Genomic DNA, 26,298 nt, shown 5'->3' on the forward strand with positions numbered 1-26,298 from the left:
TTAAAAAGCTCCTATACAATAAAGAAACAGCCTAGATGTCTATCAATGGATGAATGGATAATGAAAATGTTATACATATGCAATAAAGTATTATTCAGCTGTAAATAAAAATGTTATATTTAACATATATTATATAATGCATGCGTGTGTAGAGATTCATGTCTCAAAGCAACAATTTAAATGGGTGGGGGAGGCTGGGTCCTCTGAAATGTGCATTTTATTAACTAGGAGCTATTATTTTCTAACCAAATTGACACATCAAACTAGCCATTCCAGTGTCTCTCCATGGTTTTAAACAGAGAAATATGACATAAAGTGACTTTTTTTTTTGACAAGGTCTCCTATAGCCTAGGCTGGCCTCAAATTTAAGTAGCCAAGTATGACTTTGAAGTTATGATCCTTCCACCCCCACCTCCTCAGTGCTGGGAGTGCAGGCATGTACCAACACTCCTGGTTTTGGGCAATGCTAGGGATTAGAGCCAAACGATTTGGACGCTGTGCTCCCAATGAGGTGCATCCTCAGCTGTGACTTGTGTTTTCAAAAGTTCTCCCGAGGCTCTCTGGAGAATACACTGTGGTGTCTAAGGCAGGAGCCTGTTAGGGAACTGTTGCTGTAACTGAGGTGAGACCACGGTAGCTTAGGTCTGCATGGTAGCCAGGAAGGTGTCAGTGAAGGTCAGTGATACACTCACCCACATCCCCCCAACACACACACACCCTAAGCCCATGCACACACCCACCCCACCCCCACACCCATGCACACACCCCACACACACACACCCTCAGCCCATGCACACACCCATGCACACACACAAACCCACACCCCCCAACACACACACACCCATACCACCCCACACCCATGCACACACCCACACACACACACACACACTCCCAACACACACACACCCACACATACCCCACACACACCCATGCACACACCCACACCCCCTCAAGACACATACACCCTCACACCCACACACACCCACACATACAGCCACCCACTCACACCCACGCACACACACCCCAACACACCCATGCATACACACACACCCACACCCATGCACACACCCACTCACACACACACACACACACAAGTTCTAAATATGTTGCAATATATTATCTAAATATATACATTGTCAAAATCTGTAAATCTATGTAATCTATAAATTTCTATCTAAATATATTATATATTTAACATATATCAATATATAATATCATAATGTATAACATATGTTTTTTTATATATATGTAATCAATATGTTGTAAAATAGAATCAAAATTATTGGTGGGCCAGGTATGAGGTTAAAGAGAGAAAAAGAGGAGTCAGACAGACTTCCAGGCTGGGGCTGAGTAGACTGAAAGGTAGCAGTGTCATCCTCTGTGGCCAGAGCAGCGTTGACAGCAAAAGCCAAACACTTCACTTTCAACCTTCATTTCAGCTGGTGTGCACTGGACAGCAAGTGATGGTGTTACCCTCAGAACGCCATTGCAAACACTCCGGCAGTAGAGAGAACAGGAGCATCTAGCAAGCTGCTGCTAATCCTGAATCAGTGCTTTGGGGATTCACGAAAATTAGCAACTTGGTCAGTGGCAGCGGTGAGAGCGCATGTGTTTGAAGCAGCCATGCAGGAGCTGCTGGCTGCGGGCTACTGTGTTCCTGAGTGCTGACTGCCAGAGAGGAAGGTGACTATGCCAGTTCTGGAAACGAAGAGTGAGATCTTGTGACACTATCACTATACTTGCTGAGGGTGGGAGTGCAGTTGTTTCTTCTGTTTTTGAGTGTCCTACTCCCGTGTGTCACAGCTGGAACCACCCACACCCTTCCTAAGTGACATTTGGAGTCACTAGTTTACAATGAAAATAAGATGCTAGCCAGGAATGGTGATACACACCTATATTCCAAGCATTCGGGAAGCTGAGGCCAGAAGATTATTGCAAATTTGAGGGCAGCCTGGTGAGGTACATGATGAGTTCCGAGCCAGCCAGGGCTACTTGCAGAGAACTTGTTTGAAAATAAAAACAAAAGCGAAAGCTATTGGTCTCTTTGAGGTTGAACTGTGTGGCAAAGGCCTTGGGTAGATTTGCAGTATTTCCTAACCCCTGATGTTCTCTTCCCTTGCCAGAGAAATAAATGAGTCAATTACACTATGGGGAGTGTTTTCAAGCCCCACCCAAGAGCTGCAACAAAACATGAAAAATACTTTCTAGTGCTAAACGTTGCCAGGATCCTGTCCAATGCTGTAGCACAGACTGAAATAGAAGGCAGACAACCTTCTAGATGGCAGGCCTGATCTGTCCATCAGCTGAACATGGCAGAATGCTGGGTTTCGTAAGAAGGAATTATTGTATTACTCTGGGGTTCTTATTTGATTTAGCTCATCAAAACTATCTGAGGAGGACAGGAAGCACATGTGGCATTCTTGACAGCTCACTTGTCCAGATAAAGAGCGATGTCAACAACAGTGACGTTAAGGCGAGTGTGATGGCTCGGGTTAAGAGCACTGGCCGCTCTCCTGAAGGACCTGGGTTCGATTCCCAAAACCAACATGCCAGCTCACAGCCATCTATAATTCCAGTTCCAGGGAGACCTGATGCACTCTTTGGGTTTCTAAGGTCACATGGTATGCATGGTGCACAGACATCTATGCAACCAAAACATTCATACGTACAGAAATAAAGTTAATACATAAGAATTTTTAAAGCCTTCTTTGAGGTCATTAGCGGAAGGACTGGAATACATTAGAACCATTCTCTTGCTCATGAGAACCCAGTATTGTATTGGTTTGAAAACACCATGGTGGGATGGAGAGATGGCTCACAGTGGTTAAGAGCACTGACTGCTCTTCCAGAGGTCCTGAGTTCAATTCCCAGCAACCACATGGTGGCTCACAACCATCTGTAATGGGATCTGATGCCCTCTTGTGGTGTGTCTGAATAAATAAATTTTTAAAAATATTAAAAAACAAAAACAAAAACACCATGGCTCAATTAATTTTAGTGTTTGAAAGCAGCTTTCATATTGTTTGTGTTACTAAGATCCATCAAGTATCCTTGGAAGCCAGTTCATTGGCACTGTCCTTGACGATGTTGTCCTAGGGAACAGAGAAACACCCTTAACTGGTCATCCTCCCCTTAGAGCCCAGTATACAACCTGGCACAGACTGGTACAGTGCTCAACAAATATTTGGTTTAAAAAAGTACACACACACACACATACACACACACACACACACACACACACATTCACACACAACTCCCTGCTGCTCCTTTCCCTACCCTCACAGAGCTGAGTTCACTCTTGAAGTGTTTAAGTCCATGTCATTTCTCCAGTGGGTCTCCCTGATCTTGTGATCGTTGGCCAATACAGTCCACACAGGCTGTGAGAGCAGAGATAACAAGCAGGGGTTTCAGAAGCCCGGTGAGTACTTACAGAGATTGGCCACACTGGGACCAGTTATCAGGAGGAAGATCAACTTTACTTAGGGTGATTTGAGGCTCATAAGGTTTTGGAGGACTGAAGGCAGGGTTATCTGGGATGGGCGAAGGTCATTGGATTGGGGGCTTAGGGTACAGAAATGTCTTTTTAGCATAGGGAAGCATTTCGGGAATCTCAGACACCAGACGAACAAGTTCTTATCAGGAGAAAGGAAATTGATCCTGTAATCTCACTAAGGCTAGATAACATTCCTCTGGTAGAGGGATGTATAGGGGCTTAAAATTCCCCGAAGTCAGAGAAGGAGAAGAGAAGCCCTGCTACTAAAGGGAGTCTCCCATACCGTGCACAGCCCAGAGACCATCTGTCATGGTGGATTTTGACCATAATTAGCAGAGTTTCCCCACACTTTTGGCTTTATATCCTGCTTTAAGTTTTCTCAGGCCTCACAGGTACTTTCTGAACTGAAGCCAAGAACCACCAGTCTGGGAGAGGATGTAGCTAAGGGTATGTATTCAACAGGAGTGAGGCCCTGGGTTCAGTCCCCAGACCCATGCGTATATAAACTGCCACAGCTTTACCTGAAAAATCTGCTTCAGAGCCATCGAGGGAGGGGATGATCAAATTCGTCAGGAACAATCCTTCTGTGTGTGCTAGACATGGAACTCTTGGCCTTGGACATGTTTGGCAGGAGCTCTATCATGAAATTGTAGACAGATCACTAATATTTCTTTCTTTCTTTCATTCTTTCTTTTTTTATTTAAAGACTTAAAAAAATGTATGTGTACATATGTGTGCCTGGCGAGTCCATGTGCATCATGTGTATGTAGGTGCCTGCAGAGGCCAGAGGAGGGTTTTAGATCCCCTGGAATGGAATCATAGGCAGTTGTGAGCCACCTGATTCTGGGTGCTAAAAACCAAACCAGGTCCTCTGCAAGAGTTAAAGCACTCTTAACCACTGGCCCATTTCTCTGGCCCCCACCACTGATATTTCTAACATAATTATAAATAGAGTGATGATTATGTCAAATTAAGGATACAGCTAATAAAATCAGCAAAATATGATACACTGTGGCGCCTGACAAGCTTTCCTGAGAGGTAGCAAGGTGACAGACTATGAGTCAGTAGGTTTCAAGTTGGCACTCAACCAGCAGTTTATTGTGGTAGATAATTTTTAATGTTTAAAAAAGTTAATCCTGCTACTTTATGTATATGTATTTTGCTTGCATGTGTATCAGTACACGGCTGTGTGCAGTACCCTAGGGGACCAGAGAGGATGTTGGATCTCTTGGAACGCAAGTTAAAGATGGTTGTGAGCCACCATGTGGTTGCTGGGAATTGAAACCACATCCTCTTGAATCCAGGTCCTCTGCAAAAGCAGCCAGTGTTCTTAACCACGAAGCCATCTCTCCGCCCTCCACAGTGTTAGCCGTTTAGCCAGTCTTTATCTGTGTTGGTTGAGTGGCAAGCACTGCGTTGAACTCAGCCGACTGGCGCGGCACATAGGTTGGCTTTCTTCTCTATGACAAAATAGCTGTAAAACCAACCTCGAGGAAGGTCACTTGGGTTCACACACGGTTCCAGAGGTTTCAGCCAGGGCTCACTTGGCTGCTGTTTCTGGGCCTGTACTAAGGCAGAACATCGTGGTGGGAACTTGAAGTGAAGCTGGCTGTTTGCTGACTGACAGGCAGGAAGGACGGAGAAGGAGTAGAGAAGGAAAGGGGGAGGTGGAGAGGCACAAATGCCTCAGTGACCTATTCATCCAGCCCAGCCACATGGCTTCCCCACATCTCCCACATCTCTAATGGAAAAGACCTCCTGGGTCGGCAGAATTAGCCAGGTCACTGATATTTCCTTTTTTTTTTTTTAATTTAAAGACTTAAAAAAAATGTATGTCTACATATGTGTGCCTGGTGAGTCTATGTGCATCACGTATGTGCAGGTGCCTGGAGAGGAGGCCAAAGGAGGGTTTTGGACCCCCTGGAATAGAGTTATAGGCGGTTGTGGCAATATTACCAAACATCAAACATAACTATCAATTCAATGTCATGCATAAGAAAATCCAATGATATCATAGACTAGAAAACAAACAAATAAAGAAAACAAAATAACCCTCCAGCAAGCCAGTTTGTTTCAAAGAGCAGAAACCGTGGCTTCCGACACGGCTGAGTTGTCAGAATGATCGCCTGGCATGCAGAGGTCGCTGAGACGATGGGTCTCCACCTTCAGACTTACCTGTGTTTTAATTCCTGGTTCCTCTTTTATTCTCTGGAAAGCTGTAAGAAGGCTCTCTCTCCCCCCCCCACCCCTTTCAAGAAAGGGTCCTGGAACTCATTCTGTCGACTAGACTCTTCTCAAACTCAAGAGATCCCCTTGCCTCTGCATCCCAAGTTCTGGGATCAGACACGTGAGCCCCACCCCTATTTGACTTTTTGTTTTGTTTTTGTTCTTGTTTTTTGGTCTTTTGTTGTTGTTGTTGTTGTTTCATTTTGTTTTGTTTTAATCTCTTTAAAATCATGGCTGATGATCATGAAGCAGTCTGTGTTTTAATCCATGTAGCAAAGCGGACCATTTCATCAACATGGCCAAAGGCTTCTGCTGAGGGCAGACCAAGTGGAACCCCTGCCCAGCCTGGCGCTGTACCAGTTTTCAGTGTTGTGTGTCAAGAGAAAGTCTGAAGAGCCTCCATTTCCCTAGAAGCACCCAGATAGGGCTATAGTTGGTTTAAAACAAAACAGAGTTATGGCCGATTGAGAAATGAAAGGGAGAAATGTTCAGGGCTGGGACATTCTCTTTGCGGATCTGAGTTCACTGTTGTTTTGGGTAGAGTGATCTCATTAAAGAAGCCTGCTAGGTGCCCTGCCAATTGGCATAGAGTGGATGTGCAAACCCAGATTTCCTGTGTGCCTCAGATGCCCATCTTACTTTTGGTTAAGTTTTTATTCTTTTTTTTTTCCTAGTTAGATTCTAAAAGTGCTCTAGGATTGACAATTTAGAAAAACCAGATAAAAATTAGAATGGATTTTGTTTGTTTCAAGACAGGGTTTCTCAGTAACAGTCTTGGCTGCCCTGGAACTCACTTTGTAGACCAGGGTGACCTTGAGATCACAGAGATCCACCTGACTTTGCCTCCCGAGTGCTGGGATTACAGGAGTGTGCTCCCATACATGGCTGGAATAGACTTTTAAAGGATGAATTAGTTTGTTTATTTTGATTTTGTGTGTATGGGTATTTTGCTTGCATGTGTGTCTATGTACCATGTGCACACTGGCTGCTTTTGGAGGCCAGAAGAGGGTGTCAGATCCCCTGGAACTGGAGTACAACACTTGTAAGCCACCATGTGAATGCTTGGAAATGTAACTGGGTCCTTAGTGGCAAGTGCTCCTAACCACTGAGCCATCTCTCCGGCCCTTCGAATAGACATGTTATCAAAAGGTAAATGTGTGCCCAGTAGATATATGAAGAGGTGAGTAGCATCATTAGCTTCTGGAGAAGTTTAAACAGAAAATATAATAAATAGAGATGTCACCCGTATGGAAATGGCAGTCATCAAAAGACAGACTAGAGGGACTGGGAGGACAGCTCTGCCAGTAAAATCCTTTCCATGTGAGTGTGAGGGCCTGGTTTTAATCTCTAGCCTCCACATAAAAAGCTGAGTGTGGGACAAGCTGGGGAGGCAGAGACAGGATTCCTAGCACTTTAGTGGATCTCAATGAATCAGTGAACTCCATGTTCATAAAAAAAATAAGATAGAAAGTAATTAAAGGAGACAGACACTAGACATGAGCACATGTACACTTGACACAGAGAGAGACAGATAGACACAGAGACACAGAGAGAGACAAAGACAGACGTAGAGACACAGAGACAAAGACAGTCTTAATTTTTCATAGAAAAACAGTTTCTTTTAAAGTTAAACATTTACCACCTGGCCCCGCAATGACCCCACAAGTGCCAGAAAAGTGACAATATGCATTCAGAAGACTTGTGAGAGGCTGAACACAGATACATTGTTAACAGCCCCAAAGTAGATGTATTCCAGATAGCAATCAACTGATGAGTGGACAGTCAGGGTGTCCATTCAATGCAGCGTGATTCAGTCACAAAAGGAACTTGGTACTCACTGCTATGGCAGCGTGGATGGACCTGAGGACAGACACTATGCTAAGTGAAAGAAGCCAGATGCAAAGACCTCACATCACACGATTCCATGTTCATGAAACATTCAGATAAAGTGGGAATGTGGCTTCCTGGGGCTAGGTGGGAACTGCAGTTGGCATGGGAGTCTCTTTCAGGGCTGGTGATAGAAATGTTCTGGAATTGGATGGTAATTGCAGTTGTGAAACTACATAAATTTACCAGACGTCGTTGGAATGTGGGCTCAGAGTGAACAAGTTTGTAGTTTGTAATCGTACCTAAACAGAGCAGTTGTTTTTAAGATTATAAAAGGGGTGGCGCTTCAGATGGACAAACTTTGGCCTGACTGACACTTGGGATATCAGGGGACCGTGGGATCCTGCCTAGGGATTATGGCCTAGGGTGGGGTGAGGACAACAGCACCCCCTATACCTGCCTTCCTGGGATGTGTGGTCCTGAGAACGACTCCACTGATTAAGACCTCCCACAACATCCCATACCTCCAGTCAGCCCTTCAGGCAGCTGAAGGCTTTACTCTTTTTGTGAATTAAAGCCAAGCCCTGCAATGGAAGAGCTAAAAACACAGACAGGACACCTAGAGAGGTGACAGACACCTTGGACACTTTTTCCTGCACCTACAGTGACCTGTCCAGCCAGATGCATTACACGCTCTGCACAGAGACAGAGCTGAGCCTCCTCTGTCCTCTGTCTTCTGTCTCCACTGGTGTCTTTATGGTTATTCCTAAGTGTGGTGTTGTCACCGAACATTTAAGAACATTTAATTAAATGTCACACCATCTGAGCAAAGTAATTCACTCTCTGCCTTCCCTCCTCTTCTGGGAATGCTGGCATTTGTTTAAATAGCTAGTTTATCTGCTTTTCTTCTAGTTTTCTTTCAATTACATTTTTAAAAAGCTATTTGGGCGAGGCTGTATAAATGGGAGGTAATTTAATTATTTTGAAGAGAATTTATAACAAAGTTAGCTAGGTTTCTTCCTCACCTCCCAGGCCCCCTCCTCCTTCCTCACCCTTGGATTTTTAAAAAATGTTATTTATTTATTTTTATTTTATGTACATTCTGTACAAGATACATTCTGGTGACATGTATCTTCTAGAACTGGAGTTACAAATAGTTCTATGTAGGGCGTGGCTCTGATGTTTTGATCAGGAATCTGCATGTGAACGCTGAAGGTCTTGTTCCCCAATTGGTTCTTGATCGATCAATAAAGATGCTATTGGCTAATGGCTGGGCAGAATAGGTGGGACTTCCAGGTTCCTGCATGTTGTCTAGCAGAGACAGGAGAGGAGAAAATATTCACCATGCTTTAGAGGGAGAAAGAGTCACCAGCCTTGGGAGATCTAGGGTAGAGTGGCCATTGACCCCTTCCCTGACTGGGTCTGGGGTAGCAGGCAGTAGATTGGAAACACAACTAAGATGAGGGTAGATTTAGAGTGCCAAGCTAGGGCTAAAATAACTGCGAAACCAAAGTTAGGGCAGATTAAGAGATGTTGACCTGGTAGTGAAAAGAACGGCGCAATAGCCAAGGAAGGCTTAAAAGATCCCAGCCATTGAGCTAAAACATCAAAAAAGTGTGTGTGTGTGTGTGTGTGTGTTTGTGTGTATGTGTGTGTGTGTGTTTGTGTGTGTGTGTGTGTGTGTGTGTGTGTGTGTGTGTGTGTGTGTGTCTTTCATCAGAGGATCTGAGGGAACCTGGGTGGGGCTGGTAGCAGAGCTTAAAGCAGGATAGTAGAAACTACATGCTACAGCTCTGAGCTACCATGTGCGTGCTAAGAAGTGAATCCATGTCCTTTGGAAGATTAGCCAGTGCTCTTAACCACTGAGCCATCTCTCCAGCCCCTTTACCCTGGGAAACAGGGTCTCACTATGTATATAACCCAGACTTTGAAGTCACAATCATTCATTCTGCCAAGGTTTTCTAAGTGCTAGGGTTATAGGTAAGGGTTCTTTTGCTTTCTTTCCTGTTTTTTTTTGTTTTGTTTTTTGTTTTTTGTTTTGTTTTGTTTTTAATGAAGATTTGCTATGCCCTAGAATTCACTAGGTTCTAGACTAAGTTGGTTTCAAACTGGCTTCTGTCCTTCTGCTTCTGCTTCCAAATGCTGGGATTATAGGCTTGTCCAGCATGTACTCTAAGCATCCTTGAGCTATTGGCAAGAGCTTAGTGGGGGGAGAAATAAGGAAAGGCAAGAGCTATGCAGTCAGTCATTGTTGCCATACCAGTCTAGCTGGTCTGTTTCTCAAGTCTGCTTCTTCAGGGTCTTGCTGGCCTCAGAAAGTCTATTGCCTCGGAGACTGGTAATAGTGGTTCTCGTCACAACATCTTGCATGTAAGACTCATACTCTTGGAATTCAAGATAAGCTGAGGCAAAAATGACTGCCAGCAGGAGAGAGCAGGAGGAGGGAGCCCAAACTGGAGGTAGACAAGGCTAGGACCTTTGTGGCAGCCACCCTAAGTGTTTAGATATTGTAACGTATGCCTATAGCATCTTAAACTCAACATTTTCTTTTCTTTTTTTCTTTATTAACTTGAGTATTTCTTATTTACATTTCGATTGTTATTCCCTTTCCCGGTTTCTGGGCCAACATCCCCCTAACTCCTCCCCCTCCCCTTCTGTATGAGTATTCCCTTCCCCATCCTCCCCCCCATTACCGCCTTCCCCCCAACAATCACGTTCACTGGGGGTTCAGTCTTAGCAGGACTAAGGGCTCCTCTTCCCCTGGTGCTCTTACTAGGCTATTCATTGCTACATATGCAGTTGGAGCCCAGGGTCAGTCCATGTATAGTCTTTGGGTAGTGGCTTAGTCCCTGGAAGCTCTGGTTGCTTGGCATTGTGGGGCATATGGGGTCTCAAGCCCCTTCAAGCTCTTCCAGTCCTTTCTCTGATTCCTTCAATAGGGGTCCCATTCTCAGTTCAGTGGTTTGCTGCTGGCATTCGCCTATGTATTTGCTGTATTCTGGGTGTGTCTCTCAGGAGAGATCTACATCCATAAACTCAACATTTTCAAAAACAAACTATTGTTCCCTTCCTCTCTGCATGTCCTCTAAAATGATATACTACAGCTCATCTTCTCCAGGCTGCATTTCTATTTCTGATGGCGCCCATGGGGCTTACTACCTCCAGGATATCCTTGAAGTGTCCCTTACCTGATCTACTGCAGCCTTAAATAGGCTCAGCTTCCCCTATAATGACCACAATGAACTCAAAATAACAATGATTTCATCTTTCTTCTTTTTTCTCTGTAATCCGTGTATATGCTCCTACCAAATTGGCATGAACTGATTGCATTCGGTGTAGAAGGATCAGAACAGGGATTCAGACGATGTTCTCGTGTAACTTTTCTGTTCAAATGCCGGGACTGAGGAGATACCCCTGTGTATAGAGCACTGTGTCAGCCTGATGGCCTGCGTTTCTATCCCCCAAACCCAATTAAAAGTCAGAAGCAGTAGTACAGGTGTCTGTCACCGTAGCATGCTTATGAGAAATGGGACATGGAGACAAGAGAGCTTCCAGAAACTCGAGGGCGAGGGCTAGCCTGGTTTACTCGGTAGCAAAGAGTCTATCTCAGACAAAGTACAAGAATCAACACCTAAACTTATCCTCTGACCACCACAACACACACAGGGACCTGTTCACGCTTTGCATTCATATATGCCCCCCTCTCCCTCCCTCCCTCCTTCTCTCCGTCCTTCCCTCCCTTCTCTTCCCTTCCTCCTTCCCTCCCTCCTCCCTCTCTTTCTGGCTCTTTCTCACACCACACCACACACACACACACACACACACACACACAAATAATAGTAAGATAATATGAACTATCCACAAATCTTGAGTTATTCAATTTCTACGAATCTTTTCTGCATCGTGTAGTTACCTGCATGATAGCAGAACGGATGTTCCAGAGGAGAAATGGAAGCCACAGGCCGCTGATGCCTGTATTGAGAGGATTTAGTGCTAAGACTTGGCACACTAAGTGAGCCTCAGGAAATGCCATTACTACGGTTAGGAAAACAAACTCTATGAGAAATGTGACGTTAGCTCAGCTGCGATGTCTGCACGAGGGTGGTGCTGGGATTTTGAATATTGATTTAGCTAGGAATTGAACGGAGGGGCGGGTGGGGGAATTCTAGGAGGCACAGAATTCTAGGGGGATTAAAGGAGGTAAATCAAGAACGAGCAGTGCAGTTCCACAAGGAGGTGAGTAATCCTCGTCTCCTGTGAGGACCCAGCCTACTGGGGCTGGGAAGACTGCGTGGACTGGTGCTTCCCACTGCAGCTGGAGTTCTGATGTCAACAGTGGGCAATGATATTAATCTTCACAGAGAAATTAGGTTTTCAAACCATTGAGTTTTCTCTTGAGGGACTTTTACGCAGCCATGGAAAGCCACTTTACTCACGGAAGAGGACACTGGGTGCTCATTTGTGAATAATCTGTTTTCACCATTCTGTTACCTTGCTGTGACTCTCCTAGTCTCAGAAGGAAAGGGCTTTTATTTCTTTTTTCTTTCAGTCCCAGTAAAACAGCATTGTGGTTTTATATTCAGAATCCACTGCAGGTCTATCTGGTTAAACTCCAGAAGACAGAAATATTCTTGAAAACGGCATTTCCTTGTGCCCCTTTCTTTGGGTCATTAGATAGAAGTAAGCTCTACCATATGAAGGTTGGGGGAGTGGCAGATTACCCTATGATCCAAGAAGAAAGCACCAGAGGCTGGGGGAGAATGAGGTTGGTCAGGTTCTGCTGCAGAATCTGTTCATTCAAGCGCATGTGTAAAGCCAGGCATGGCGGCTGGAGCTTGCTGTCCAGTAGGCGTAATTGGGAAGTCACAGGTCCCAGTGAAAGACTGTCTCAAAAGACAAAGTGGGCAGCTCCTGGAGAACAATGCCTGGGTGACCTCTGGCTTCCACACTCATGTACGCTGGCACACACATGCACGCCTGCACACGCATGCACACCTGCACATGCACGCACACCTGCATATACATGCGCAATTGCATATACATGTGCGCCTTCATATAAATGTGCACCCACATGTACATACACACATATTTGGAAATAGACACACACAAAGAACGCTGCAGGGCCATATGACAAAAAAGACTCCACTGGTAAAAGGCTCCTCTGGCTTTTATTTCTGCTGTGCTTAAAAATAGCTCTAACATGGGCCAATTGTTTAATGTAGGGACACTTTTCCCTCCACAAATCTCCACCAATTGTGTCTATCTTGTTCTGGATTAACTCATCCTGACAACTTCTGGAGACCTGAAGGAATGTCCTAACATGACTTTTTGAAGAAGTAGAGAAATTGACTTGCTTTGGTTGTATGAAACCTTCTGTGAGAGAGAAGTTACCACCCCTGCTTTTAAAACTCACAATCCTGTACACTGAGAGAGTGTAACAAAGGAGATGGGGTGGGACAGGCATATCCACCTAGCCGTAGGTGCCCCTCTCATCTCAGTGAGATCTAGCCTGCCAGAAAGGTGGTGCTAGGCTCTGGGTCATGTGCATTCTTGAAGTTCAATTCTTCCCTCTCTCTTGGCTATAACTATGTCTCAGTCAGGGTTCCTATTCCTGCACAAACATCATGACCAAGAAGCAAGTTGGGGAGGAAACCATTTATTCAGCTTACACTTCCAAATTGCTATTCATCACCAAAGGAAGTCGGGACCGGAACTCAAGCAGGTCAGGAAGCAGGAGCTGATGCAGAGGCCATGGAAGGATGTTTCTTACTGGCTTACTTCTCCTGGCTTGCTCAGCTTGCTTTCTTATAGACCAGCCCAAGGATGGCACCACCTACAATGGGTTGGTCCCTCCCCCCTTGACCACTAGTTGAGAAAATGCCTTACAGCTGGGTATCATGAAGGCATTTCCATAACTGAAGCTCCTTTCTTTGTGATAACTCCAGCTTGTGTCAGGTTGACACACAAAACCAGCCAGTACAGACTGTGTACTTCCCTGAAGTTTAATGCACACGATAACCAAACAGCACAGAGAAGCCCCAAAACTATTCTCGCCTGAGATGGAATTAAATAAAGTGAAGGTGGTTAGAGTTTCCTTCATTACTGTCTCCACCTCACGGACCTTCCCAGCTTCCTGGCTTCTCTGCTGTGTTTCTGTCACTCAGACAGATCTCAGAGGGGAACTGTGTGGCTGAGGACATACGGGAGACCACAGTAAGATGTGAGGTAACTGGTTGTCTGCCAAGGGGAGAGGAACAGTGGGCTCTGAAGGGGAAAGTGGGACCATAATTCCACCGAGATACGGTTGAGGGAGTGTGGGAGGCAGGTTCCTAGAGAAGATGTGTTTGGCCCAACTTTGAAATTAGGGTGAGACTCAATGGTTGGAGAGGAAGAAAGAATGTATTCCAGGAAGGGAAAATGAACATGAGGTAGAGAGAAGGAGGGGATCAATTTATTTTCTCAGGTCAAGAAATATTGGTAACTGCTGGGTGTGTCATATCCCTGCTGCTCAGCCAGGTAAAGGAGTCAGGTAATGAGGGTGGCATTTAGAGACTAAATTTAGAACCATTGCTATAGCCTGTAGTGTGGATCTTGAACACACCCTGAAAGGGCATGTATTGAAGCCTTGCTGCTCAGTCTGGGGTACAATTAGGACACTGGTTCTCAACCTGTGGGTCTTGACCCCCTTTAGGGATGGAAGGACCCTTTCACAAGGGTCACCTAAGGCCATAGGAAAACACAGGTATTTACATTGCAATTCATAAGGGTAGAAAAATTACATTTATTAAGTAGCAGTGAAAATAATTTTATGCTCCGGGGTCATCACAACGTGAGGAATTGTGTTAAAGGGTCACAGGATTAGGGAGTCTGGAACCACTGCATTAGGAGATGGCAGGCCACAGAAGGAAATTAGACCAATGGGTCGTCTGATGGCTAGTGTTATATCAATGTGACACAAGTTAGACTCATTTGAGGAAAAGGACCCTCAATTGGGAAAATGCCCCCACCTGAGTGGCCTGTGGTACGTTTTTTAATTAGTGATTGATGTGGGAGCGCCCAGCTCATTGTGGGTGGAGCCATTCCTGGTCCTATAGTTTATGAGAAAGCCAGCTGAGCAAGCCAGAAAGAACACCCTTCCATAGCCTCTGCTTTAGTTCCTGCCTCCAGGTTCCTGCTTTGAGCTCCTGCCCTGGCGTTCCTTGATGACAGGCTATAAACTATAAGAGGAAATAAACTTTTTCACCACGACTTACTTTTGATCATGATACTTTATCAGAGCAATAGACATTCTAACTAAAGCAGGGCAATCATTTCCTTAATGGGAGAATCGAGGTCTTGGCCCCTTCATGTTTCTTTCTTTGATTCCTAGTTGCAAGGGGTCCATCTCTGCGTTACCACAGGCTCCTGACGGTGATGTGTGGCTTCATCACGGGCTAAGAAGCAACAGGGTAACCCTGAGAGCATCATCCCAGACAAACGCTTTCTTCTCTTACTGTTCCTCCTCTTGGGCATTCTGTCACCGTGATGGAGACCTGGCCAGCACGGGGTGCCCTAGTTTACTCTGCACTGCCTCATTTTTGTGATTAACCCAAATTGTCCACATGCTCTTAAAAATGAGTTGTCTTTAACTGACTACAGCTTGCCACGTAAAATCTACGTATCTGTCATGGGGCAAAGCTGTCTCTCCCTTGGCTGTTTTCAGAACCCACTTTATTTGGGAGGCACACCGAGCTGTCTGCAAGGAATGCATGGACACCTAAACAACAAAGATGGCAGATGCGTGTGGTAGCGGTGTTGGGGGAGAACAGCTGGCACATGCCACAACCCAGAATGCTAACATAAAATGCAAGCAGCTCCCCAAACTCCAGAGACCTCACACAGCAGGAGGTTCTCCTGGCTCACATGCAGCTGTGAGCGGCTTCTCCTGGGCAGCTGCCTTCGGGCACTAACTCCTGCCTGTATGGCTGTGTCATCTGCTACAACCTCCTGTTTCCTCGGCTGAGTCCTTTCCTTAAATCCAAAACAGGACTCCAAGGAGGTTATGCCGAATATTTGATATGCCACTTCTACCAACATTCTACTGGCCTGGACCTCTTCCCATGGCCTCAGTCTCCCTGCAAAGGAGTCTGGGAAATATAGATGTCCCGTGTGTCTGGACAGAGGGTATGGGCTTAAGAAGTTTCCCTTCAGTCTCTACCACAGCCAGGATATGGGGAAACACAGCAGGGTGCAAACCTTGGGCTCTGCCACTGACTTGCTAAATGGCCTCAGACAGTCATTATATTGTAACCACTGTGCTGTCTCGTCCTTGTCTTAAGACTAGTAATGTTTGCTCTGTACCTTTAAGTGGGTTAATGTTTTTATATAATTGTATGCATGGAAGTAGGAATTACAGCCTGCCACTTTATTCATTTTTTAAAAAAAATCACCAGGATCTAGCCATTTGCCCAATGGATATTTTTCCAAGAACCATGCTAGCTAGCTACAGATAAATCGTGCTCTCTGTATCATGCTTGCTGGTGGTAAGGTGGGGGCTGAATAATCTGTGAAGAAGTAGTATAGCTGTGTGAGGCATATATGTATATGTCCGTATATGCTGCCTTGAAGGGCTCAGGGGGCCTCTCTGAAGAAGTAATACTTGAGCTGAGACCTAAGATAAAGTGAATCATATCAGGAAGAAACATTGTCGGGGGGGGGGGGGGGGGGGCTGGGCTGGGAGCCATCTTTGGAGTGTTCCTCAAGCAGGGAAGAGGCCTGCATGGAGGCTGAACTGTATGACAAGGAAGACCCATGAGATAGAGGCTGGGTCATGCAGCCTCTTGTCTCCTCTGTACCTCAGTTTCCATCACCCTGGGGAATATGGAGCGGCAACTTCAGAGAGTCACTGGCAATGGTTGTTAAGAGAAAATGTATACATTGTAGCAATGTCCCTGACACCTGGAGTTCAGGTTTATTGTGGTTCCAAATGCAATGGGAACATTGTGGGGTGGTTTCCAGTGGGGCGGTGTGACAAGTCTCTGTGGACTCCAGGATTGGTTCCCTCACTCCTAGACGTGAAAGGAATTTAATGTTTTTGGTGAAATTTCCAGGAACAAAAGGAAATGTTCACAGCTGTACACTATTTCTATGCATTAAAATATGTTCTATTTTCTAAACATGGACAAGATTTCCCTTTAAAATAGTGTTGAGAGAGGCGTGAGAGGGGACCTAGTGTTTTAAATATTATTAATAATATTAAAAGAAAAATAGAAAAAAATAGTGTTGAGATATCCACAGGCTATATAAGATCTTGTGAGTTTCTGATTTATTCCCATCTTGAAAGGTAGCCAAATACTTATGCATCATCCCTTTAAGGAAAAGTTTTCTGGACTGCGTGCAGGCTGCATGTGCAGGGTAGCAATGGAACGTCTTTCTTCCCACGCTTGATGTGAACGAATTGCTCTGAGCATTAGAGCATGCACCATGCCAGTTGTGAGAGAGAGAAATCCTGGAGGCTGGAAACGGCTCTTTTAAAAAAGACAGACATGCTGCAGAAACACCATTTCTGTCCAAGTACACAGTGATGTGTTGGGGGAGGAGAGTGCAGACTCAGGAACAGAACCATTTTTTTCAGTTGTGTCCTCCGCTGTGAAGCTGACTGCGAATTTGCATTTTGTTCATCCTTCCTTGAAAATGCAAACCACCAACTTAGAATGCCCTTCCCCTGTTTGCTGGCAAGGGCCTTGCCATCAAGTGACTTGGCAAGTGTGCCTGTGACAATAAGGACGTCCCAGGGGCTTGTGGGTGAACTGAGGTCACTGCTGCACCCGTTGGCAGTCGGCCCGCACAGGACTCAGCTGTTGATTGGAAAAAGCACGGACACAGGATTGTTTCTCCTCCAGTCAGATAATGAATCCCCTAGCCAATATCATCTCGAAAAACAACAGCTTCATCTAATTGGCAACAAAACAAATAAATAATTGTCAAGTATCTGCACCGTTTGCAAGGGTTTAGAGAAGATTTGGGATTAAAACATTTGAAAGAGCAATGCCTTGCCTTTGTGAGAACCCCTAACCATCAAGCTGCATTTTCTATAAATCTCTGGAGTTTCTGATACTTGGACAACAGTGGAAGCATTAGCAATTGCAATGCAACTGGGGGTAGGGAGGCTATTCGGTAGAATCCTTGTCTAGGAAACAGAAGGCCCTGGGTTCGGTTCCTGGCACATATATCCAGATTGGCGGCACATGACCATAGTCCCAGCATGTGGGAAGTGGAGACAGGAGGATTCAAATTTTACGGCATCCAAAGTTACATAGCAAGTTCCAAGCCAGCCTACACCACCTGAGACCCTGTCTCAAAGTGGGGAAAAAAATGCCCTCCTGGGATTTTTCCACTACACTTTCTACTGTGGGTTATGTATATGGCTTTGACGCAAAAATTAAATGTCATCGAAAATACATTATATTACTGTAGTCAAACGAAATGTGCCCTGGGGAAGCCAGATTAGTGTTGGTGTACCTCTGACCTTCAACTCCGAGGCCCTTAGTTAAGATGAACACAGAACTCGTCAGCACAGACTCGTGGGTGTGCATTTCCACCACTGAGCTCTGTCATGTCATGAGTACATTTTTACAGAAGAAAGTCCTGGCCGAGAACACATGTGGTTGAAGAGATAAAGCGGGTGATTCAAACTTTAGGGCTGAAAACTGTGAAGGAAGAAAGTAAAAGACTAGGTGAGCTGTGACCGATGACCAGCCATCCCGCCAAAGCCTTTTGGAGACATTTCTCCTCCTTACTCACAGGGCACAGGAGGAAGTCTCATAAGAATTGCATGTGGGAATTCTCGGAATTCTGGTGAGAAGATAATGGGAAAGGTCACCCTTTCAGTCGCTGCGCATAGGAATTCAGGTTTACTTGGCCAACACGCTTTCCACCCGAGGAAACCAAACCAAAAAATGTTCTAAAACTTAGTGATTTTAAGAAAAGATGACTCAACACGTATCCAATTAACTGAATAAAGATTTTGGTCTGTAGGATTTTGTTTTGTTTTGTTTTGTTTTGGCCTCAATTGAACTATCTGAAAATTAACTATACTATTGCCAAATAAACCTTTAACATTGAACTTCCCAGAAGCACATTGTGTAGAGGGGTTTTTCTTTTGTTTTATTTGAAAAAAATAAAAGATGTTTCAAAGTGTTCCTTTCCAAGCACCATGTCTAGGTAGCTTGGTATTTTAGAATTTGTAAAAATGTATTAATAAAAATGAGTCAGAACTGGTATTCTTTATAAACAACAACACGAGCTAATGAGATTGGTCTAGTACTTTGTAGCTTTGTTGAGATAAATTCCTTGTTTGTTTGTCTGTTTGTTTGTTTGTTTTCCAGACAGGGTTTCTCTGTGTCACCCTGGCCGTCCTGGAGCTCAGTCTGTAGACCAGTTTGACCGCAAACTCAGAGACTGTCCTGCCTCTGCCTCCCGAGTGCTGTGATTAAAGGCAAAGAGGGTTAGGGGCGGTGTTTTTGTTCAGGAGTATCTTGCTAGCTTAGATCAGACCTGAGAAGGAAGTTAACTCTGGTTCATTTACTTATTCATTTACGAGTGTGCGTTGCTGGGATGGAACCTAGTACTTCACAGGAGCGAGGCAAGGACTCTGCCCTGAAGCACATCCCCAGCCTGGCACTGCTGCCTTTAGTGCTGACAGGTCACAGATGTTGCTGCTTTTACACAGTTTTAACTCTGCCTTTTTTTTTTTTTTCCTCTTGACAGGTTCCTGAGGGCAAAGTGGTCGTTCTGAATTTTCGATTCATAGACCTGGAGAATGACAACCTGTGTCGCTATGACTTCGTGGACGTGTACAACGGCCACGCCAATGGCCAGCGCATCGGGCGTTTCTGTGGCACATTCCGACCTGGATCGCTCGTAGCCAGTGGCAACAAGATGATGGTACAAATGATTTCCGACGCCAACACCGCTGGAAGTGGCTTCATGGCAACGTTCTCTGCCGCTGCGCCAGATGGAAAAGGTAGCCGTTTTCACACAGGGGCAGAGATCTAATGGCGGCCAGTCGTGGGGATCTGTTACCTGTTATGTGTCAGGTGCTGTTCTTGGTACTTTATATGTGGTTCCTCCTTCTAAGCAGTTCTTAAAGAGCCTAGGAATGTCAACAAGTCATCAAGAGATCATTTTTAAAATTTAGCCCTTTTAAAGTCTATATATTATTATCATAAAAGTCAATAGAAATGGACGGGGTAGCAATGAGAAGCTTGTGTCTTCACAGATGTACCATCCACAATTTTGCCTCATCCTCCAGAAAGGCATGGCTTTCCCTCCATGTTTACTTACACATGCCACAGCTCTGTAAAAACCTAGGTGAAATCCCATATTATTTCATAGCTTTCTCTTGTTACCTAACGCTCTGTCTTGCAATGTCTTTGTGTTGCTTCATAGGGGCTCTCCAGGAGGAGGGCTGGCTTCATCAGACAGGATTTCTAAATCCCCTGCCTCCTGACTGAGGGGACTGCTCTTCTGCCTGGTCGATGATCGTGACTAGATTGAGAAGTCAAGAGACAGGATCAAGGGCTGACACCACAATCAGAGCACTGGGGTAGAAGTCCTAGCAAGACACTACAGAAGCGTAGGGTTCAAAACATACACAGAAAATCTACCCATGCCCTTGACGGCAAAACTACAATTTCGGGACAAGCCTGTTGACAAAAGACCGGAACAGGGATTAGAGTCTCTCCACAGACTGAGTCAGAGTGTAGTAGCTAAATGTTGACTTGGAGAAAAATCATTTTTCATAGGAACATAACAGAATCTAACGTAACCCATTCATAGTGAATATCCACGGTGAGTAGAAGGCAGTCAGGAGAATGGCCCGTCGGAAGTCAGAGGTTGCAATGAACTGATAAATGTTTCACTTTTCAATTGAGCTGCTTATTATATTTCTGCACTGGTGATTTCTCTGCAGAGAAGTAGACCCACAGGAGACATGTAGAACTATAAGGAGTAGACAGACAGGCCAACAGGTTTCGGGAATGGCTTACAACAGACTCTTTATTAAAGGGGAGAGGGGAATGGAGGTGTGGCCTAGTGGCAGAATGCTTGTTTAACCTTTGCAAAGTCCTGGGTTCAATTTCCAGTACTGAGGGAGAGGGAAGGGTTTCAGGATTTAAAGGGGACGCATGTAGAATAAATAAAAACAAGAAACAGAAAATATGAAGAGAGAACAAGGTGGTTTTTAGAACTAGAAAATACAGAACTTGACATCTTATGATTTACTCCACAAATAGACTGCAGGTTTCAGAAAATAGTTCCTTACAAGTAGGAGTTACCAGTCTGAAACACCAGCACAGAAAAGACTGAAGACAACGGAGACCAAAAGCTAGTGAGACAGTGTCAACCTGTCTAAGCCATACTGTGAGTTTTATCTCTAAAACGATGATGGTGGCACAGAAGCAACTATGTAAGGAAAAGCGACTCAGCTGTACCTAGGTTTAAATAGTGTATGAATTGATACAGCCAAGAAGGTGGTAAATACTAAACAGGAAACATTAAAAAAGAATATAAAAAAAAACTTAGTCCATTATAACTGGAAGGCAGGCAGGTGAAGGACAAGAACTAAGGGCTGGGCTTAGCCTCCTCTTGGGGAAGCAGAGGGAGCAGAGGGCACTGTCATGGCGTCCTTCCAGTGCTGAGATGAGCATGCCCACATCCTTGACAGCCAGCCTGCCAACACGAAAGCAAAAGCAGATCACTCACAAGTGCTGTGGAAATCCTGAGACATTTTCATATCCATTTTACAAGGATTGCTAGAGGTAGCGTCTGATGCCCAGACAATGGTAGTGGGACTGAGCTGAAGGCAGTGAAGGATCGCCCACTCCCCTCTCGGAGGGGAGCATGGAAGGCCGCTATGTCTGTCTCTTGATTTCTTTTCAGGGGTGCTCATGACTAAAACATTATGGAAGACAGAATGTCTTACACTTGACAACAAAGGATGGTGAATGCAAACTCAGGGCCCCGCCACCAACACACTGCACATGAAAATGTCTAGAACAAGCTCTGTTGTAGGTTAGGATGAATTAAGTCCATTGAATGTCCATTACAATCAGAAGATCTATGACGAACAGACGAAATATTGAAATAGAATACCAAAATTACCCACTTAAAGAAAGGTGGGAGGAAGAACCCCATATAATAAAAGAGGAGGATAAATTGGAAAAAATAGCAATAGGCACACTAAACCCAAGGCCTAAATCCATAAGTACACTAGACATGAGGCACTAAACACCCAAACTGGAGAAAGTTACTGTCGAGATAGAGCAAAAGCAAGGCCTGGACACTAACAAGAACTACCCCAAATACAAAAACCAAACAGACTGAGAGTAAAAGGCTGGAAAATACATATATCATGTGAACTTCATTAAAATTAAAACATGCCTATTAAATTACACCAGCACAGATACAAACAGGCAACCCACACCACTAGAGGAAATATTCACAAAGTGTCTGTTTATACCCAGAATACATAAAACTCACATCCAACAATAGAAGAATTCAATAAATACAAACTGTGTGAGGCACTAGTTGAATCATTTGGCAGAGGCTGCTGTGAATGCCAGCATCGTTAATCATCAGAGAAATGCAAATTAAGACAGAAATGCAAATTAAGCCGGTGAGGGGCTGAGAGATGGCTCAGCAGTTAAGAGCACTGGCTGGTCTTCCAGAGGAGCTGTTAGTCTTGTCTCAAGGTGAGCTCCTTGAGATCTGCTGCCTTCCTCTGGCCTCTGTGAGCACAGCACACACACGGTGCACAGATTATACATTCATTCAAACACTGAAGGTGCACATAAACATATTTTATGCACGTAGAATAAAAATAAAACCTCAAAAAAATTTTAAAGATCACAGTGAGAAGCCACTACTTCCCGATTATGTTGGCTAAAAATCTATAACGTGGTGAGGTACCGAGAATGGGAAGGAGCCGATGACCCCAGTTCTCCTGGAGAAGTCTAAACTGACAACAGACTCTGGTGTTTGGAGAAGTCGTGGGGGTGTTGAAGTTAAACACTTATATCTAATCTGGCCCAGCAATGCACTCTTTGGATATTATAAGAAAACGAAAAAACGCATCTGTTGTAGAAAGTATTTACTCTCAACCTGGGGTTTCTACCCTTCCTTTGGTCATTCAGTTCCCAGATAAAAGACACACAGCTTTTATTGTCATAATAAGCCTTAATCAACACCAGAGCTGGACACGTATCTACCCTCTATACCATTATATCTGTTCCCCTGCCAATAGCCCCACAATATGGTTTGCCATGTTCCGTCTGGGCTGCTCTTAACTCCAGTTGGTCAGCCCTCGTGGCCATGATTTTATGGCTCTTGCCCCCATGGCATCTCCTCCTCTCTCCGCCACCTTCTCCCTTGCTCCTGGCTCTCCTCAGACCCTAAGCCCAGGAAGGGAAAGGTCTGCCTATCTCAGTTCTGCCCAGCCAGTGGTCCTAGGCTGTATAAGAAAGCAGGCTAAGCAAACCACAGGAAAAAAGCCAGTAAGCAGTATTCCTCCAAAACCTCTTCTTCTGCCTTAAGTTCCCGCCCTGACTTCCCTTCATGATAGACTGTGGTCAGAACAGGCAAGCAAAATAAAGTCCTGAAGTGTCCCCTCCCCAGTTGTTTTGGTCATGATGTTTTGGGGGTTATTTTGTTTGTTTTTCAAGACAGAGACACCATTTATTCTGGAAACAAATACCTTACAGAATTTATATTAGCTACATTCTAAAAGGAAACATTGTGTTTCTTTGCCAGACCCTTAACCAGATAAGAAGTGAACACCCAAAGTTTTCTCAGGATCTTAGAGCCAGCGGCTGCAAGAACAACCCTTTTTTGTTGTTGCTTTGGGGTGTGTGTGTGTGTGTGTGTGTGTGTGTGTGTGTGTGTGTGTGTGTTTATGCGACAGGTTCTCACTGTGTAGCACTGGCTGTCCAGGCTGTCCAGGAATTCACTATGTAAACAAGCTGACCTCGAACTCAGAAAGATCTCTCTGCCTCTGCCTCTGCTTCTGCCTCTGCTTCTGCCTCTGCCTCTGCCTCTGCCTCTGCCTCTGCCCTGCCCCTGCCCCTGCCCCTGCCCCTGCCCCTGCCTCTGCCCCTGCCCCTGCCCCTGCCCCTGCCCCTGCCCCTGCCTCTGCCTCCACCTCTGCCTCCCAAATTCTGGGATTAAAAGTGTGCACTACCATGCCTGGCCAAAGGCAGCTCTTGAATCCCGAAGGGAAGGAGTTTAGTATCAACTGGCCCAGAGTTCCCCAATGCAGAGCCAACCGCTCCTCCAAGAACCCGCTGCTGAAGCTGCCAGGATCCTCTGGTGGAAACCCAGAGGAGTGCCTGCGTCCTGGGCGTTCTGCACTACCCCCACCCACAACCCCGCCCACAGCCCAGCAGCCACACTAAAGATCTCTTGTAGCTTAATCAGGGCCCGGAACCGATAGGAAATGGTGTTCTGCTCAGCCTTCAGCAACTCTGCATACGCGTGCTCGTATCCATCAGGCTGAAGGCAGGGTTCCTAGCCAAAGTCCCTCAGCCTCGCAGCCTCGGGGCATCACAATCTGTCGGAGGTCCGGCCTCTGAACCCGAGCACTGGCTGGCTCAGGTCCCCAGTGCTGAGAGCGAATGTGCAGAGTGCATCGGCTGATTTGTCTTCAAAGCTGGTCCGGGCCTGGTGGAGACCTTCAGGCTTCAGCTTGTGCAGGAATTATTTTGTGTGGGGGCCAGGGACTCCCCCATGTGCATTGAAGCCCAGACAGGTATCCTCCACCAGTGCAGAGAGAGAGCTGCACCTGGAGAGCTGCCTCCGGACACTTTTGTATGGAAATTTTATCTGGCTCTCCCTGGTTCCCAGGCAGGTTCGTTTTCCATGCCACCGAAGCGCATGGAAACTTACCTCCTAGAATCTGAATGACCTCCTCCAGCTTCTTTACGGTTCTGTCACAAACACTGTCTTCTTCCCCACCAAAGACATTGCCATTGCAAGCACTGGTCACGGGCCAGAATACCTAGAAACTCTTTGCCCGGTCATGATATTTTATTATAGCAATAACTATCTAACTAGGACACAACCCAAAAGAAGCATCAGCAGAAGAATAGGCACACAAATTGTTGTGTTTGCAGACAGTGGAACCCTACCCAGCAGTCTAAAACACAACCATCAAAGACACCAGCAGAAGACAGAGGGGCCCCTTACACAGCCCAAGTTATACAGAGCTCTCCGATAGAACTACGGGGGAAAGTTTTCAGAAGAGTGATATGACAGGTGTTTTGTGAGCGATGGATTCCATATCATCTCAGGAGTGTGGCTCCCATGGGTACATTCATTTGTCGATCATGTAAAGTTAAAATTGATGAGTGTACCTTCCCAAACCTGTGACATTAAAATAATAATAGAACCATGAAGCAGGTAGTGGGGATTGAGTAAGCCAGGGAGAAAACAGATAACCATTGACAGGGCCTCACAGTGGGTGATGGGCACACGGAGGCCGTTCTATTCTATTCATTACATGTATGTTCATGTTTTCACCTGTACTTTAGAAATTATTATAGTATGATTTCTTAAAGTTACATAATTTGTTTTAAGACTTCTCCATGTCACCCTCCCCCCCCCCCCAAAAAAAAGTCTTGTTCCTTTAGTCTCAGCTCAGTTATCTGTGAGTTAATTCTAAGGGAAATTAAATTTCTAACTTTATATCAAAATCGATCTCTAAAACTACTTCCTTGACTTAACAATATATGCACAGTACGTACCGGTACTTGCATCTAATATCTAAATTAAAATTCAATAAATGTTAACAGTGTTGGGTTTTAGGTAGTGGAACTGGGGTGAATTTTACTTATATATTTTTCTGTATTGCTGGAAGTTTATAAACATGAATTTGTGTGATCTGAGTGTGAGTGTGCATGGTCATGTGTATGCACATGTGTGTGGAAGGCAGATGTCACCCTCAGGGATTGCTCCTCAGAAGCTTACCCCTTGTGTTTGAGATAGGCTGTTAGACTGGCATTGGGGTTTGCCAGCTCTGCTAGACTGGCTGGCCAGCGTACCTTACAGATTTATGTGCCAGGGTTGGGGATTTAGCTCAGTGGTAGAGCACTTGCCTAGTAAGCGCAAGGCCCTGGGTTCGGTCCCCAGCTCAAAAAAAAAAAAAAAAAAAAAACAACAACAACAACAACAAAAAAAGGATTTATGTGCCTCCGTCTCCCCAGAGCTGAGACACGGCACACACGCTACCATGCCTGGCACTTTTTATCTGGAAAAAGTTTTGGGAATTAAACTCACATCCTCATTGGCTACTGCTTTTTATTTGTAGATATGCATTGTTTTTAGGAACTGAGTAATCTCTAAAGTGTATATATATATATATATGTGTGTATGTATGTATGTTACTAGGCTATAGATGGATGGATGGATGGGTGGGTGGATGGACAGACGGACAGATGGACAGACAGACAGATGGATGGATAGGTAGAAATAATACTAGATATTAGTAATAAAAACTGTCTATAAGAGCTAATTTAAATTTTTCCTTGGGGATTTAATACATAACCCCATAAATGAACCAACGCCTTGAGAATTCTTGGAAATGGATTCATTGCACTGGCTACAATTCTGAATGAGTGGGAATTTTTTTGTGCAAAAAGAGGAAAACAATGGTCAGGAGAAAAGCGGTGGCTCTGAGTCTGCTTCTTCCTTGTCTTGTGTGTCATGTCAGGCAACTAAAA

At 45.0% G+C, this 26,298-nt stretch overlaps 1 protein-coding gene and 1 pseudogene across 1 annotated transcript in view; one reads left to right on the forward strand and one right to left on the reverse strand.

The window, feature by feature from the left end:
• The window catches only part of PCOLCE2 (procollagen C-endopeptidase enhancer 2), a 57,640-nt gene that overhangs the window by 13,918 nt on the left and 17,424 nt on the right, over positions 1-26,298 (forward strand). Inside the window, exon 3 of the mRNA NM_001127640.1 lies at positions 19,295-19,550. Coding sequence (NP_001121112.1) covers positions 19,295-19,550 — 256 coding nt within the window. The remainder of the gene's footprint in view (positions 1-19,294; positions 19,551-26,298) is intronic.
• On the reverse strand, positions 23,813-24,544 carry Itpa-ps1 (inosine triphosphatase, pseudogene 1; annotated as a pseudogene).

This window comes from Rattus norvegicus, chromosome 8 (genome assembly GCF_036323735.1).
Source record: "Rattus norvegicus strain BN/NHsdMcwi chromosome 8, GRCr8, whole genome shotgun sequence".
NCBI classification, from domain to species: domain Eukaryota; kingdom Metazoa; phylum Chordata; class Mammalia; order Rodentia; family Muridae; genus Rattus; species Rattus norvegicus.